Here is a 16,773-nt window from a genome sequence, read left to right on the forward strand (position 1 = left end):
TTTTATTTTAAAACATTTAACGTTCTTTCTTTAAATTCTAATGCAGTGTATGTGTTATTACAGTTTTGATTGGATAACATCATATATTTGAGGCGCTAAATTCCAAGCTTTATCGTCTTTTCACTAAGCTAAGCTGCCATTTTGAATGCAGCCATTTTTAGCTCACCTGGCCCTAGCTTATGCCATCACTTGGTGTCCGTCGTCGTCCGTCGTCTGTCGTCGTCGTAAACTATTTCAAGAATCTTCTCCTGAAACTACTGGGCCAAATACTTCCAAACTTTAACTGAATGTTCCTTAGGGTATCTAGTTTATAAATTGTATCCAAAGTTATGATCTATCAACAAACATGGCCGCCATTGCTAAAAATAGAACATAGGGGTCAAATGCAGTTTTTGGCTTATAACTCAAAAACCAAAGCATTTAGAGCAAATCTGACAGGGGGTAATATTGTTAACAAGGTCAAGATCTATCTGCCCTGAAATTTTCAGATGAATCAGACAACCCGTTGTTGGGTTGCTGCCCCTGAATTGGTAATTTTAAGGAAATTTTGCTGTTTTTGGTTATTATCTTGAATATTATTATAGATAGAGATAAATTGTAGACAGCAATAATGTTCAGCAAAGTAAGATTTACAAATAAGTCAATGTGACCGAAATGGTCAGTTGACCCCTTTAGGAGTTATTGCCCTTTGTAGTCAATTTTTAACCATTTTTCGTAAATCTTAGTAATCTTTTACAAAAATCTTCTCCTCTATAACTACTGGGCCAAATACTTCCAAACTTTAACTGAATGTTTCTGAGGGTATCTAGTTTATAAATTGTATCCGAAATTTTGATCTATCAACAAACATGGTCGCCATTGCTAAAAATAGAACATAGGGGTCAAATGCAGTTTTTGGCTTATAACTCAAAAACCAAAGCATTTAGAGCAGATCTGACAGGGGGTAATATTGTTTATCAGGTCAAGATCTATCTGCCCTGAAATTTTCAGATGAATCAGACATTCTGTTGTTGGGTTACTGCCCCTGAATTGAGAATTTTAAGGAAATTTTGCTGTTTTTGGTTATTATCTTGAATATTGTTATTGATAGAGATAAACTGTAAACAGCAATAATGTTCAGCAAAGTAAGATCTACAAATAAGTCAATTTGACCAAAATTGTCAATTGACCCCTTAAGGAGTTATTGCCCTTTAAAGACTTTTTTCACAATTTGTTCATCATGTTGACTTACTTTTAAAAATCTTCTCTTTCGAAACTGCAGCTAAACTTAGGCTAAATGAGTTTCAGAGTATCTAGTATAAATTTTATTTCCTTGTATGTAAAGAAACATAGCTCCTATTGCTAAAATAGAACATAGGAGAAAATGTTTTTTCTTTGCTTTTGAAGAAAATAGGAGGATCCAAAGAACATTTAAATAAATTGAAAAGCCAAAATAATCATTGATGAGAGATTTAACCAAAAGAATTAAGGTGAGCGATTCAGGCTCTTGAGAGCCTCTTGTTCGGTATGTGATTTCTTTAATATTAATCAAAATTAGTAGATGTCTTTTATTTAAGTCAAGAGTGTACGAGGCGAGAACAAGTTTTGCAAATTTCTATTGATGAGATTCGTTCACAGACAGTATGTCTTGAATTGAATTCTTTGTTAATTCTGCATTAGAATGAATAAGAATGGAGATAACTGTATAGTATTGTAAGCATAATCTACATAAAATTTACTCTACTTCCTCAAGGATACCTTAACATAACTTCCATCTCTAGGTAAACTCAATTTGCAATTGTAAAACTTATGCTTTTAGTAAACCAAGTTTCAAATAGTTATACAATGCAGTTATCTAAGTAAAAGCATGACAGTGTGATATAATACACTAGTTCAGGGAAACAATGCGCATGTGCAAGATTGATCAGGATTTTGCGTTATCGACTAATTAGATACGAGATTTGACGAAGGGGGTGCATTATCAGTAGATCGGCATCGTTATTAGTTGATAATTACTGTAGTCAGATTAATGAATACTTTATTTCAAGAAGCATATACATGTATGCTATGGGAAACCAAAATATATAATATATGACAAACAAAAGACAGCAGAGAACAGAAGTTACAGAGTATACAATAATATTATGACAATATATGTGATATAATTTTCCAAGCTGCATTTAAACAGAGACGTCTCTGATTTAAATAATTGCATAGTATATTTCAAAACCAAATACTAGTTTATATATAAAGTTTGTCACATTTTTCTAAAGCTGAATTAAGATTACACTGACATATTAAAACAGAATATTTTGACCGTTATGTTAATTAATCTTAAATACAAAAGGAACGGTTTGATGTCACCTGACTTTGAGTGTTACCTTCACGCAAAAATGGACAGATTCATGCTGTGATGTTCACAATGGTTCACTTAGCAGATTGTCTATATATTCAAGAAGGTACGGGTGCTATATCTGAAGCACTGATCTTAGGTCATAAAAATAAAAGTCAATCAACACCTAGGGCATATGGTATCATAAAGTTTTACCTTAAACTATTAATCTCACCAGGCGACAGTTAGCCTATGATACAATTACTATACCCTTACCGAAATGCATCAAATATTGACAATTTTTTAAAGGAGGGGGGTCTGGGTCGTTCAGCATTTCATTTTGACATAATGTAAAGCAAATATAATATTGTATACAGAATGTCTAATTAATTTCAAACAGATTTAATAAGATCTTAAACAGAATAAAAGATAATTTATATTTTTTTGTTGTTTCTCAAGTTCAGAAAGTAAATTTTCACACATATATATAGTTTGGCATTTGATTACATACTTTTAATGAACAGTTCTGTTATTTTATTTTTGTGTCAGAAAATTCACGTTAATATTGTAAAAAAATGATACTAAATGTGAGAAGAAATTGTTATGTTACAATTACTATAGAAAAAAGACACACACTCCTCCCCCCTATAGACAAAACAAATCAATTAGTGTCGTCTTGTAGAAAACACGGAGGTCTTTAAAATTTATGAGTGAAATAACTGCCTACTTGGATCTTTTGACATACAAGTTTCTTTTTGACAAGTTTCGAGAAAGCGATACTTAGCGATCTTAGATTCCGCGGACTACTTCAGCATTAAATTCAGTCTGTGGTTAAAGTTTTGTTTTACATCAAAATCGTTGTCAACCATGATGGAATTTCGGGAAATTGGGGTAGAAGCTTCTTTATGTCCAAAATACAGTATCAAGGGCAAATATTTATTTTTATTTTTCCATATTTTACTACTAGATGGACTCCGTTTTTCCTGAACAGATAATTTCATGTTTTGTCTGAGGTCAAATATATTCCCGCAGTCATCAATAACCGTTTTGTTTAATCGTCCAGTTGCCAGTTAAATGCATATCCATGCAGCTCAAGACCATGATAATGATATATGAATGTCGAAAATATTTTGTTCTACATTGCGCTGAATTTTCACTCTTTTGTTCAAAATGCAACAGTCAGAGCAGGAACATGTTAGATATACTGTTCCCAGGTCAGAGTAAAGACATTGTATAATATATCTTATTAGACTATTAGTAGGTGCAGCTTTTCTGCTAAGAGTTTTATTCCATATGACGACCTGTAGCTGTTTGATTTTATGGGAACTTATTTTATATGGTTTGAACAAGGAACGTATATACTTCTCCAAGTTTTAGCTATCAGATTATTTATACAATATTGAAAACATAACATTTATGAACCCATGGTTATTTTTTATTGAAGACATCACATAATATCATTCATTGCGACTATGTGTGATGACCAGCAACAACTTTTCAAAAAGCTCCGTTTTACAAACAATCATAGTATTTAGATTGTTTATCTATATTTTCCAGACAAAAGCTAAAGAGAATATATAGTGTAGTGCCACCATTGTATGATATACTGTTTTGGCAATTAATGCCATTACGCCAGCAAGATTTAGGAAATTATTCAGATCTCATTCGTTAAAAATGATATTTCTTCACATAAACTTCCTCAAAGTTCGAAACAGCCTCCAGTGACTTGAAGGATCTCGTTCCTTCTTTATCAAATTTTTCATTTGGTTATTTGCAAGCCGTAATTTAAAATTTCTTTTCCAATTTTCTCCCGTAATTTTCAAACACCATGTCTCGAAATTTTTCAAAATATTTTTATTTTACTTTATTTGATTTAAACATAAACAAACAAAAAAACAGATGACACTCAACGACTTCACAGGTAAACGGGAAAGCGGCGGGCGTCCTAATAAACATCAAATATTGATGTGTACCATATATGACTTTGCCCCCAGTTCGTCCAAATCTCGCATATTCTCGTATGAATTTTGATTAAACGCTTGACCCACTCAGAATTCTAGGTCGCGAACAAGCTTTCCCTGAACTAGTGTATTGCTACCAGGTTGCATGCACGCTCTGGGACTTGTATTCGTGAATCAGTGGTCCTTAACACTGCAGTAAAGAGTTTTATAACATACTGATGCTAAGCCTGTTTTTATGTCAGCGAGACATACATGGATGGAATACAGGCTGTAGCACCATAAAATTGAGAATGGAAATGGGGAATGTGTCAATGAGACAACAACCTGACCGTAGAAAAAAAACTACAGCAAAAGGTCACCAACAGGTCTTCAATGTAGCGAGAATTTCCCACACCAGGAGGCGTCCTTCAGCTGGCCCCTAAACAAATATATACTAGTTCAGTGATAATGAACGCCATACTAATTTCAAAATTGTACACAAGAAACTAAAATTAAATAATACAAGACTAACAAAGGCCAGAGGCTCCTGACTTGGGACAGGCGCAAAAATGCGGCGGGGTTTAACATGTTTGTGAGATCTCAACCCTCTCCCTATACCTCTAGCCAACGTAAAAAAGTAAACGCATAACAATACGCACATTACAATTCAGCTCAGGAGAAGTCCGAGTCTGATGTCAGAAGATGTAACCAAAGAAAATAAACAAAAATAAACAAAATGACAATAATACATAAATATCAACAGACTAATAGCAGTTAACTGACATGCCATAGACTATTTGTATAAAGCTTTTATATTTGAGAAGGAAAACGAACTGAATGCTTTATATTAAACTTCTTTGCAGATGCCTTTTGTTAAAAAGTTTCTGTCTGTCATATATGTCAATTGTCCTTGTCTTCATTTTTGTTGCCATTCCAACGTCCAAGATGGCCGCCAGCGAGAGACTTAGTTTAACATAGGACCCTATGGGATATACATACAAATGACTTCTTATAGAGAACCACAGAATGGAATGAAACCAAACATGGCATAAATGTTACTTATAAGATGATGACCAAGTGTTGTTACTTTGTAGCTGATCCATCATCCAAGATGACCGCCAGTGGGGGACTAAGTTTAATATAGGACCCTACGGGAAATACATACAAATGTCTTCTGTAAGTGAACCACTGAATGGAATAAAACCAAACATAGCATGAATGTTCCTTATGAGATGCTGTCCAAGTATTGTTACTTTGTTTTCATTGCAACATCCAAGATGGAAGCCAGTGGGGGGACTTAGTTTAACATAGGACCCTGCGGGAAATACATAAAAATGTCTTCTTTTAGTGAACCACTTAATGGAATGAAACCAAACATAGCATGAATGTTCCTAATGAGATACTGACCAAGTGGTGTTACTTTGTCGCCATTCCAACGTCCAAGATGGCCGCCAGTGAGAGACTTAGTTTAACATAGGACCCTATGGGATATACATACAAATGACTTCTTTCAGAAAACCAATGAATGGAATGAAACCAAACACGGCACGAATGTTCCTTATAATGTGCTGACCAAGTGTTGTTACTTTGTAACCGATCCATCATCCAAAATGTCCGCCAACGGGAGACTTAGTTTAACATAGGACCCTATGGGAAATGCATTTATATGTCTTCTTTTAGAGAACCACTGAATGAAATAAAACCAAACATGGCATGAATGTTCCTTGTAAGGTGTTGACCAAGTGTTGTCAATTTTTAGACGATCCCTCATCCAAGATGGCCGCCAGCGGTGGACTTAGTTTAATATAGGACCCTACGGGAAATGCATACAAATTACTTCTTTAAGAGAACCACTAAATGGAATAAAACCAAACATGACATGAATATTCCTTATAAGGTGCTGACCAAGTGTTGTTACTTTGTAGCTGATCCATCATCCAAGATGTCTGCCAGCGGGAGACTTAATTTGACATAGGACCCTATGGGATATACATACAAATGACTTCTTTTAGAAAACCACTGAATGGAATGAAACCAAACATGGCATAACTGTTCCTTATAAGGTGCTGACCAAGTGTTGTTACTTTGTAGCCAATCCATCATCCAAGATGTCCGCCAACGGGGGACTTAGTTTAACATAGGACCCTGCGGGAAATACATAAAAATGTCTTCTTTTAGTGAACCACTTAATGGAATGAAACCAAACATAGCATGAATGTTCCTAATGAGATACTGACCAAGTGGTGTTACTTTGTCGCCATTCCAACGTCCAAGATGGCCGCCAGTGAGAGACTTAGTTTAACATAGGACCCTATGGGATATACATACAAATGACTTCTTTTAGAAAACCAATGAATGGAATGAAACCAAACACGGCACGAATGTTCCTTATAATGTGCTGACCAAGTGTTGTTACTTTGTAACCGATCCATCATCCAAAATGTCCGCCAACGGGAGACTTAGTTTAACATAGGACCCTATGGGAAATGCATTTATATGTCTTCTTTTAGAGAACCACTGAATGAAATAAAACCAAACATGGCATGAATGTTCCTTGTAAGGTGTTGACCAAGTGTTGTCAATTTTTAGACGATCCCTCATCCAAGATGGCCGCCAGCGGTGGACTTAGTTTAATATAGGACCCTACGGGAAATGCATACAAATTACTTCTTTAAGAGAACCACTAAATGGAATAAAACCAAACATGACATGAATATTCCTTATAAGGTGCTGACCAAGTGTTGTTACTTTGTAGCTGATCCATCATCCAAGATGTCTGCCAGCGGGAGACTTAATTTGACAAAGGACCCTATGGGATATACATACAAATGACTTCTTTTAGAAAACCACTGAATGGAATGAAACCAAACATGGCATAACTGTTCCTTATAAGGTGCTGACCAAGTGTTGTTACTTTGTAGCCAATCCATCATCCAAGATGTCCGCCAACGGGGGACTTAGTTTAACATAGGACCCTGCGGGAAATACATAAAAATGTCTTCTTTTAGTGAACCACTTAATGGAATGAAACCAAACATAGCATGAATGTTCCTAATGAGATACTGACCAAGTGGTGTTACTTTGTCGCCATTCCAACGTCCAAGATGGCCGCCAGTGAGAGACTTAGTTTAACATAGGACCCTATGGGATATACATACAAATGACTTCTTTTAGAAAACCAATGAATGGAATGAAACCAAACACGGCACGAATGTTCCTTATAATGTGCTGACCAAGTGTTGTTACTTTGTAACCGATCCATCATCCAAAATGTCCGCCAACGGGAGACTTAGTTTAACATAGGACCCTATGGGAAATGCATTTATATGTCTTCTTTTAGAGAACCACTGAATGAAATAAAACCAAACATGGCATGAATGTTCCTTGTAAGGTGTTGACCAAGTGTTGTCAATTTTTAGACGATCCCTCATCCAAGATGGCCGCCAGCGGTGGACTTAGTTTAATATAGGACCCTACGGGAAATGCATACAAATTACTTCTTTAAGAGAACCACTGAATGGAATAAAACCAAACATGACATGAATGTTCCTTATAAGGTGCTGACCAAGTGTTGTTACTTTGTAGCTGATCCATCATCCAAGATGTCTGCCAGCGGGAGACTTAATTTGACATAGGACCCTATGGGATATACATACAAATGACTTCTTTTAGAAAACCACTGAATGGAATGAAACCAAACATGGCATAACTGTTCCTTATAAGGTGCTGACCAAGTGTTGTTACTTTGTAGCCAATCCATCATCCAAGATGTCCACCAACGGGGGACTTAGTTTAACATAGGACCCTGCGGGAAATACATAAAAATGTCTTCTTTTAGTGAACCACTGAATGGAATGAAACCAAACATAGCATGAATGTTCCTAATGAGATACTGACCAAGTGTTGTTACTTTGTCGTCATTCCAACGTCCAAGATACTAAATACTATCTGTTAGGTAGATTATACCATCACCAGTAGTGGTGCTAAGCACTGTCAGTTAGGTAGATGATACCCTTACCAGTAGTGGTACTAAACACTGTCTATTAGGTAGATGATTCCATCACCACCAGTGGTACTTAACACAGTCTGTTAGGTAGTTGAGACGTCCTTTACCAGAGGTGGTACTTAATACTGTCTGTTAGGTAGATGATACCTTTACCAGTGGTGGTACTAAATACTGTCTGTTAGGTAGATTATACCATTACCAGCAGTGGTACTAAACACAGTCTGTCAGTTAGATTATACCATTATCAGAAGTAATACTAAACATAGTCTGATAGGTGAATGATATCATTACCAGTAGTGGTACTAAAAACTGTTTTTTAGGTAGATTATATCCCTACTAGTAGTGGTACTAAACATAGTCTGTTAGGTAGATGATATTTGAGCGCCACTGATGAGTCTTATGTAGACGAAACGCACATCTGGCGTATACAATTATAATCCTGGTGCCTTTGCAGGGGTAAAGAAATTTTGTAATAATAGCTCACTAGCCCAGGGCTAATTGGTAGAAGGATTTTACTAGCCCTGTTGGAAGAACTATTAGCCCAACAAAACTGACCTGCTAGCCCTTATATGCCTTACAAATTCAGAGTTTGCTGCAATAACCCTGAATTCTATAAACTTCACAATTTGTATCCATTGTACAGTAGTTTTTGCAAATTTGATACCCAAAAATTATGTCAGCAAAAAATATTCCATTAGCAGAGATATTCAATTAAACGATAATTGAATATTCAGTGAATATTCTGATATAAGAGTTGCCCAAATCCCGAGATGATACAAGTCTTGACCACTGCTATACATGGGTATATAGTATATAAAAGGATTGGGGGTACATCATCACGTTTGTGTAAAAGAATCATCAGCTGGTTAATTATGTAATACTCATATTTGTTTTCAGTTTTAAAATTCTATTTATTAAAATAAATTAAATTACCTCAAATATTTATGTGAATATATATCACCATCCATCCGACGTTTTGGTCTTTTATAATTGTTTTATAAACGAAGTACTTTAATGTCCATATTTACATTTATCACATGTAAGCAAATTGTGGGCTATAGATAGATTTCAACCTGAGAACAGTCTCTAAACTGAAACTGTATTTGTTATACATTTTATTTCTTTAAAAATCGAAATTCATTTGAATATTAATGAAGATAATCATGATTGATGAAATATTATTTTATCAAGTTTAAGTTTTCTGAAGACTGTTAATGTTTATGTCATGGTTCTGGAGGCTTGAAAAGACTTCACAGTATGTAAACAAAAACAAAATGGCGTCCATAAAATATATGTGCACATGTTTTAAATTTATATCTGACAAAAGTCAGGTTTCTGCTGTCAAAAGGGATTCACATTTATATTACAATAAATTAATCAGAAGGAGGTACAATCAGGTTGCAAAAGCAATGTACAATACCACTTCCTGTACTGACACATCGATATTGAAAGTACGGGATCAACCCAAAGTTATTTGTTCTATGTTAAAACTTGTACAAATCAGTTCAAATTCTGGGAATCCCGAATGACGTAGTCGAATCTGATTGGCTAAGATTGAAAAGTGATTAGGGGATTTTCCACTTTCTATTTTAGAAACGCCAAGAATTTTTTGTTACTAGTTCGTCGGACATATTGGGTTACAAGTTTTGGTTGCCCGAGGTCTAAACGTTGTAGTCCCAGGCGTCGGGCTAGTGGATTTCTTAAACCCTGTTTTGATAACTATATCATCACAAGCATTGGTGCTAAACACAGTCTTTTAGGAAGACGATACCTGATTACCAGTAGCACTGAACACTGTCTGTTAGGTACATGATAAAACATTTAGTATATACATATGAAATAAGTTATGGCATATTTCATGCTCTTTATTTTCATTCTCCATTATACATTTAGGGGAATGTGCCAAAGAGACAACAACCCGACCATAGATCAAACAACAGCAGTAGGTCAAAAACAGGTCTTCAATGCAGCGAGAAATTCCCGAACCCGGAGGCGTCCTTCAGCTGGCCCATAAACAAATATATGTACTAGTTGAGTGATAATGAAGGCCATTCTAAACTCCAAATTGTACACAAAAACTAAAATGTACAGATGAAGTCAGTTTGATAATTGACTGTTTCATGCCCTTTTTTCCCCATGTTAATGTGTACACAGTTTCTAAAAAATTCTGATATACTGGAATAGATTTAAGTATAGATGTTAATGTATGCTTATTATCTAATAAGGCATTTTTGTATGGCCTGCGAGAAAGTTCCAATATGTGAGACATAGCAGTTCCTGAAGATAAATAAAAAAAAGTGCTACAGATGCTTGAAACTATTAAAATGTTGTTTTCATTTATCACTTTCCGGCGGTGGCGTAAACTATTTGTATAAAGCTTTATATTTCAGAAGGTATTAGATACTGAGGCTTCATGTTTATCTTGTATGCAGACATCTTTTGTTTCAAAGTTTTTATCAATTATATGTTCATTGTCCTTGACCTCATTTTATTGGTTCAGCGATTTATTGCGAAAACATTTCTTGGTTCAGCGATTTCATGCGAAAAAAAAAGATTTTTTTTTTCATTTGAATGTCACTGATTAATATTATAACTATATTATGTATATGGGATCCTAACAATGTCTTCCTGACTGTCAGACAGGGTTCATGCACCTGACCTCAAATTTATTTCATGGATCAGTTAAAATTACATGATTATGTCTTTTTCTGAAATACTATAAGCAGTAGGTCAACTATATTTGGTGTATTGAATGCTTGTAATGGGAACATGTCAGTCTGGCAGGTTTCATCTGATCTTGACCTCATTTTCATGGTTTGTTGGTCAATTTTAAGTTTTTGTGTTTTGGCTAAAGGGTCAAGTTAGCTTTTCTTATCACTTGGCGTCTGTCGTATATCGTCCGTCTTCCCTTGTGGACCCATCTTCATCTTGACTTTTACAAAAATCTTCTTTGAAACTACTAGGCCAAATTTACCCATACATGTCCACAATCATCATTGGATATCTTGTAAAATGTATGGGATGACCCGGTCTGCCAACAAAGTAAGGCCAACATGGCTTAAAATAGAACATAGGGGTAAAATACAAGTTTTGTGTCTATCATTTGAAAACCATTATAAATGGAGGAAATCTGGCCATGACGTTGTTAGTTTATTTTTGATTTATGAGTTTGACTGTCCCTCTGGTATCTTTCATCCCTCAGATGGTCCGGAAGGGTAAGCAGATTCTGCTCCACATGTGGCACCCGTCATGTTGTTAATTGAAGATTTTTTTTACCCTCTTTTGTGTTTTGAGCAAATAAACTGAAGAAGATAGAGAGCAACTAAACAGACTACATAACAGAAGTGCAAGATCAACAAAATATGGATTCTTTTTCCTCAGTTCTATTATTGTATACAATGTTGTAGGATGTCCTTTGTTAAATTGTTATCAAAGCCTGGGATAAGAAAATCCTTAGTATTTCGAATTATTCATACTTTTGCAAACATGCTGAATATGCACCAATGTGAGCAAAGCTTTTCTTTAGAGCTTAAGCTTGTTTTTTGAAGTGCTAATCCAAAGGCTAGTTTGTTCAAATGAAGGCTTACCCACAATCCATTATAGTCAAGTACTGACCTTGGCTGTAGATATTTTCAGTCCCTGACGTTACTAGCGGGAAAAAAAGCAAATGAAAAGGAACAGTAATTTTTTTGAAGTTATTCATCTTCAAGTCTCATCATGTGGTTATGCATTTTTTTGTGTGTGGATAAAACAAGTAAAGACAATCCATTTCTGTCTATACTTAAAAGTTTTAATATATTTTATATTATGTTGTATATATCCCATTGTAATTTTGCTAATAGCATGAATAGGTCAGAAAATGACATTTGACACCAAATATAAATCAATCGATTTGTTTTTCATTACAGACTATGTACGATATGGGTGTTATTTTTAAAAATTTAAACATTTCTACAAGTTTCGTGATATACACTCAATATACATATCCCTCTTTTTCAGGCTGCTGTACTAAGGACGAAAGGTATTTTCTTTATTTCATTATTAGATTTCACACATAACGTATGTAGTGTTACTAATGAACACAATATACCGTATAGCGGGTTATTTCCGCGGGTGTAAAATTTCGCGATTTTCATTGAACAAGGTATACGAAATATTTTAGCGGTTATTATTTTGGCGGATGAAAACTTTTATTAATACCTTTGCATGTACACCTTTAATTTCGCGGAATTTATTTTGGCGATTTTCTTCTATCCGCGAAAATAAGCGAAAATTTACACCCCGCGAAAATAACCCGCTATACGGTATATGAAAATATAATGTGAGGTAGATCCCTATTAAATTTAAGGTCACCAAGTCAGAGGACATTGTCATATAGTTACAATAAATAGACTGGAATATTTTGTTTAATTACACATATGTAGAATACCAGGGGTCAGCCCTAACATTGTTTGGTCTTGTAATATAAAAAAAAGAAGATGTGGTATGATTGCCAATGAGACAATTGTCCACAAGAGACCAAAATGACACAGACATTAACAACTATAGGTAACCCTATGGCCTTCAACACTGAGCAAAGCCCATACCGCATAGTCAGCTATAAAAGGCCCCGATATGACAATGTTAAACAATTCAAACGAGTAAACTAACGGCCTTATTTATATAAAAAAAATTAACGAAAAACAAATATGTAACACATAAACAAATGACAACCACTGAATTACAGGCTACTGACTTGGGACATGCACATACTTAAATAATGTGGCAGGGTTAAATATGTTAGCGGGATCCCAACCCTCCCTCTAACCTGGGACAGTGGTATAACATTACAACATAAGAATGAACTATAAAAATCAGTCGAAAAAGGCTGAACTCATCAGATGGACAAAAATACAAGTGGACTTGGCAGGATACTTGTACATCCCGACAACAAAAAGACACTAGGAACAAATCTGAGAGTTATAAGCACTTCCATGTGTTATTTCCACATTTTTGGACATTTAGATTGTATCTGTGTTTCTGCAATGGAAAATCAGTGCATATCAAATTTTTCAAAAGTAACACCCCTTGGAAATATGTATTTTATAGAAATTACTATGCATATGTTAGCATGTGCACTCTCATGTGTGCCATTCTTATAATTTATTTATGAAATTCTTTTATATCAACAATGTATTGAACAAGATTCGAAATCAGTTCCGATCATTTGGGGGATAAACGTTTACCTGTATTGTCTACATATGTCCCTATGTACCACAATTATTTTGTTTTCTTGAATAAAGTGTTCCTCGACCATATAATGTGAACTTCATACACAATACTTGTTACCAAAACACACATGCAGACACAGTGCCAATTCTGGATCACCGTTTTTGAGTTGATATATTTTAAGAAATTGAAAATGAATCTTAATTTACAAGATCGGGTATTTTTGTCTCGAGGAAGATCTGTTGCAGTTTTTCATGTTTTTATACGCCCGCAACGACGTATTATGGTATACTGTTGTCAGTCCGTCCATTGTCCACACTTCCGACAATTACTAAAAAACGCTTCAACCAACTTTGATGAAACTTTGTTGAACTGTTAATTTATATTGGCGTAAGCTTTCGATTTTTATAAATTTCAGATTTTTCGTTTCCATGATGAAGTGTTATACTTAAAAAAGGGGGATTTTCAAGTTTTTGGACAACAACTCAAAAACACTTTCACCAACTTTTATGAAACTTTGATGGATCATTTACATCTATTGATGTAAGATCCCTTTTAATTTGTATAATTTGCAGATTTAATTTTTTTTGTGTTATTCAGTCTTTTACTTAAATTTTTTTTAGGGTTTTTCCAGTTTTTCGGATAATAAATCAAAAACTATGGTGACTAGTGTATATCTATTGAACTAAGTACCCTTATGTTTTTTTATATAATTTCTGATTTGATGTTTTACAGTGGAACTTTTCTTCTTGACAAAAATGTCCTAAACGGCCAAAGAAATTAATTAGTTTAAAAAAATCATGTAAATCAAAAAGACAAGCTAAAAGTGCAACAAGCGTATTATGCGCTTATAGCACAGCTCTTTATTGCACTTGAACAGATGAATATGTACAACATGGTGAATAAGATCTGTTCTTTTAATATGATCGCAAAAATTGAAAATGTTTTGGTCGTATATTGGTATACCAATGGCGTAGTTGTCGTTGGCGTCCGAAGACTTTTGGTTTTTGCACTGTAACTTTCGTACAAGTAAAAAGAAATCTATGAAATTTAAACACATGGTTTATGACCATAAAAGAAAGGTTGCGATTGATTTCGGGAGTTGAAGTCCCAACAGTTTAGGAATTAGGGGCCAAAAAGGGCCCAGATAAGCATTTTTCTTGGTTTTCGCACTATAATTTTAGTTTAAGTGAATAGAAATCTATGACATTTAAACACAAGGTTTATGACCATAAATTAAAGGTTTGGATTAATTTTGGGAGTTGAGGTCCTAACAGTTAAGGAATTTTTTATTATAGTCCCAGTTTTCAAGTTGGTCCAAATTGGGGTCCAAAATTAAACTTGGTTTGATTTCAACAAAAATTGTATATATGGGTTTCTTTGATATATGCTTATTCTAACCAGTTGTTGGCATGACACAGGTTTAGTTCTTCTCATATATTTTATGATAGTATGATACTAAACCCCTAACGGGAAGGATTGTGCCTGATATTCATATGATGAAATCACAATCTTTCAATCAGTTTAATTGAAGTCTGGAGCTGGCATGTCAGTTAACTGCTAGTAGTCTGTTGTTATTTATGTATCATTGTCATTTTGTTTATTTTCTTTGGTTACATCTTCTGATATCAGACTCGGAATTCTCTTGAATTGAATTTTAAGTGTGCGTATTGTTATGCGTTTACTTTTCTACATTGGCTAGAGGTATAAGGGGAGGGTTGAGATCTCATAAACATGTTTAACCCCGCCACATTTTTGCGCCTGTCTCAAGTTAGTGCGGGAATTTCTTTGTACATTGAAGACCTGTTGGTGGCCTTCTGCTGTTGTTTTTTCTATGGTCGGGTTGTTGTCTCTTTGACACATTCCCCATTTCCATTCTCAATTTTATTTAGATTTTTTATGTTTGCGCCCGGTTATCAAATTGGTCCACATTGAGATATAAAGGTCCAAAATTGAACTTTATTTGATTTCATCAAAAATTGAATTCTTGGGGTTCTTTGATAAACTGAATCCAACCATGTATTTAGATTTTGGATATTGGACCATAATCATGATAATAGGTAATGTCCAATTTAAAATTTAAAGATTTTAAGTTTAAGTTCTTAGACCACATTCATTATGTGTCAGAAACCTGTGTTGTGTCAACTATTTAATCACAATCCAAATTCAGAGCTGTATCAAGCTTGAATGTTTTGTCCATACTTGCCCAAATGTTCAGGTTTCGAACTCTGCGGTCGTATAAAGCTGCCTCTTGTAGAGCATCTGGTCTATGAAGGCAACAGTATGCATGATGCAAAATTTATGAAATTGAAATCTAATATATGACTTAAATTATCTTTCATGGGAATTCATTCACAACATAGTATATATTCATATGTAATTTACTTTAAATCAAACTTATGTCTAAAATTTCATATTGCAATTATTCTCCTTTAACTATAAACAGTTTAAAACTGGACTGCAGGGTAGAAGAAAAAACCCAGATATTCCTTATTGCTGAAGAATATTATAATACTACGTAGTCACTATTCCTAATGTGTAAGCAGATATGTGTTAGACATCAGCAAAACATCAATAATTAACCATTTAGGAAATTTTTATTAATAGATTCTATGTTGAACAAACTGCTTGGCAGTGGAAGCTACCAATCGTTTGACATGCGCTGCATGGTAACCGGCCAGTTCGCTACTGGGAAATCAAGTCTAGTCAAGCTTTTAGTTGGGGATAATGTTCCAGAAGGGCGACAAGCCACTGATGGCATTTCCCTCGTTGAAGGTCGCTGTGGACTTGATTTAGAGACAAGAAACTGGATCATGATTGATTCAGGTAAGAATACAAATTTACATATATATGGTTTTAATATTACATTTATAATAATAAACATGAAGTCTTGTTTTACAGGTAGATCTACAAAAGCTCTATTTTGTAAAGAATTCAAATGGTCAAAATCAGATTTTTTTGTCGTATGACATTCAATCCTTATCTCAAACGTTCTGTGTGTGCCTGTCCTAATACTGCAATGCAGGGTTGGTGTGGGTTGCTTTCTGTTACAATTCAGGGTTGGTGTTAGTTGCTTTCTGTTACATCTGTTTTTCATTAATTATTTATAAGTCATGTATAAGGTTGTTGGTTTCCTCTGTGTCACTGGTTTTAGATGTCTGGTCAAAACTTTTTTTTAAAATCTGGTCAACTGCACTTTACTGAGTAGTTGTCTCATATGCATTCATGACACATCAGTTTTGAAAAAGACTAACATTTGTTTTCCTGTTTAAATGATGAAAAACAGATTTGCTGCTTCTGTCAGTTTT

At 34.6% G+C, this 16,773-nt stretch overlaps 1 protein-coding gene and 1 long non-coding RNA gene across 2 annotated transcripts in view; both read left to right on the top strand.

The window, feature by feature from the left end:
• Positions 1–16,773, top strand: part of LOC134701869 (uncharacterized) — a 537,736-nt gene that overhangs the window by 46,720 nt on the left and 474,243 nt on the right. The gene's annotated exons all lie outside the window — the stretch shown is intronic.
• Positions 1–16,773, top strand: part of LOC134701871 (uncharacterized) — a 48,856-nt gene that overhangs the window by 6,991 nt on the left and 25,092 nt on the right. The window contains exons 8-9 of the mRNA XM_063562983.1: positions 12,257–12,278; positions 16,073–16,291. Of these exons, the coding sequence (XP_063419053.1) occupies positions 12,257–12,278; positions 16,073–16,291 (241 nt within the window). The remainder of the gene's footprint in view (positions 1–12,256; positions 12,279–16,072; positions 16,292–16,773) is intronic.

Source organism: Mytilus trossulus, unplaced genomic scaffold, assembly GCF_036588685.1.
Source record: "Mytilus trossulus isolate FHL-02 unplaced genomic scaffold, PNRI_Mtr1.1.1.hap1 h1tg000358c__unscaffolded, whole genome shotgun sequence".
In the NCBI taxonomy this organism is placed as follows: domain Eukaryota; kingdom Metazoa; phylum Mollusca; class Bivalvia; order Mytilida; family Mytilidae; genus Mytilus; species Mytilus trossulus.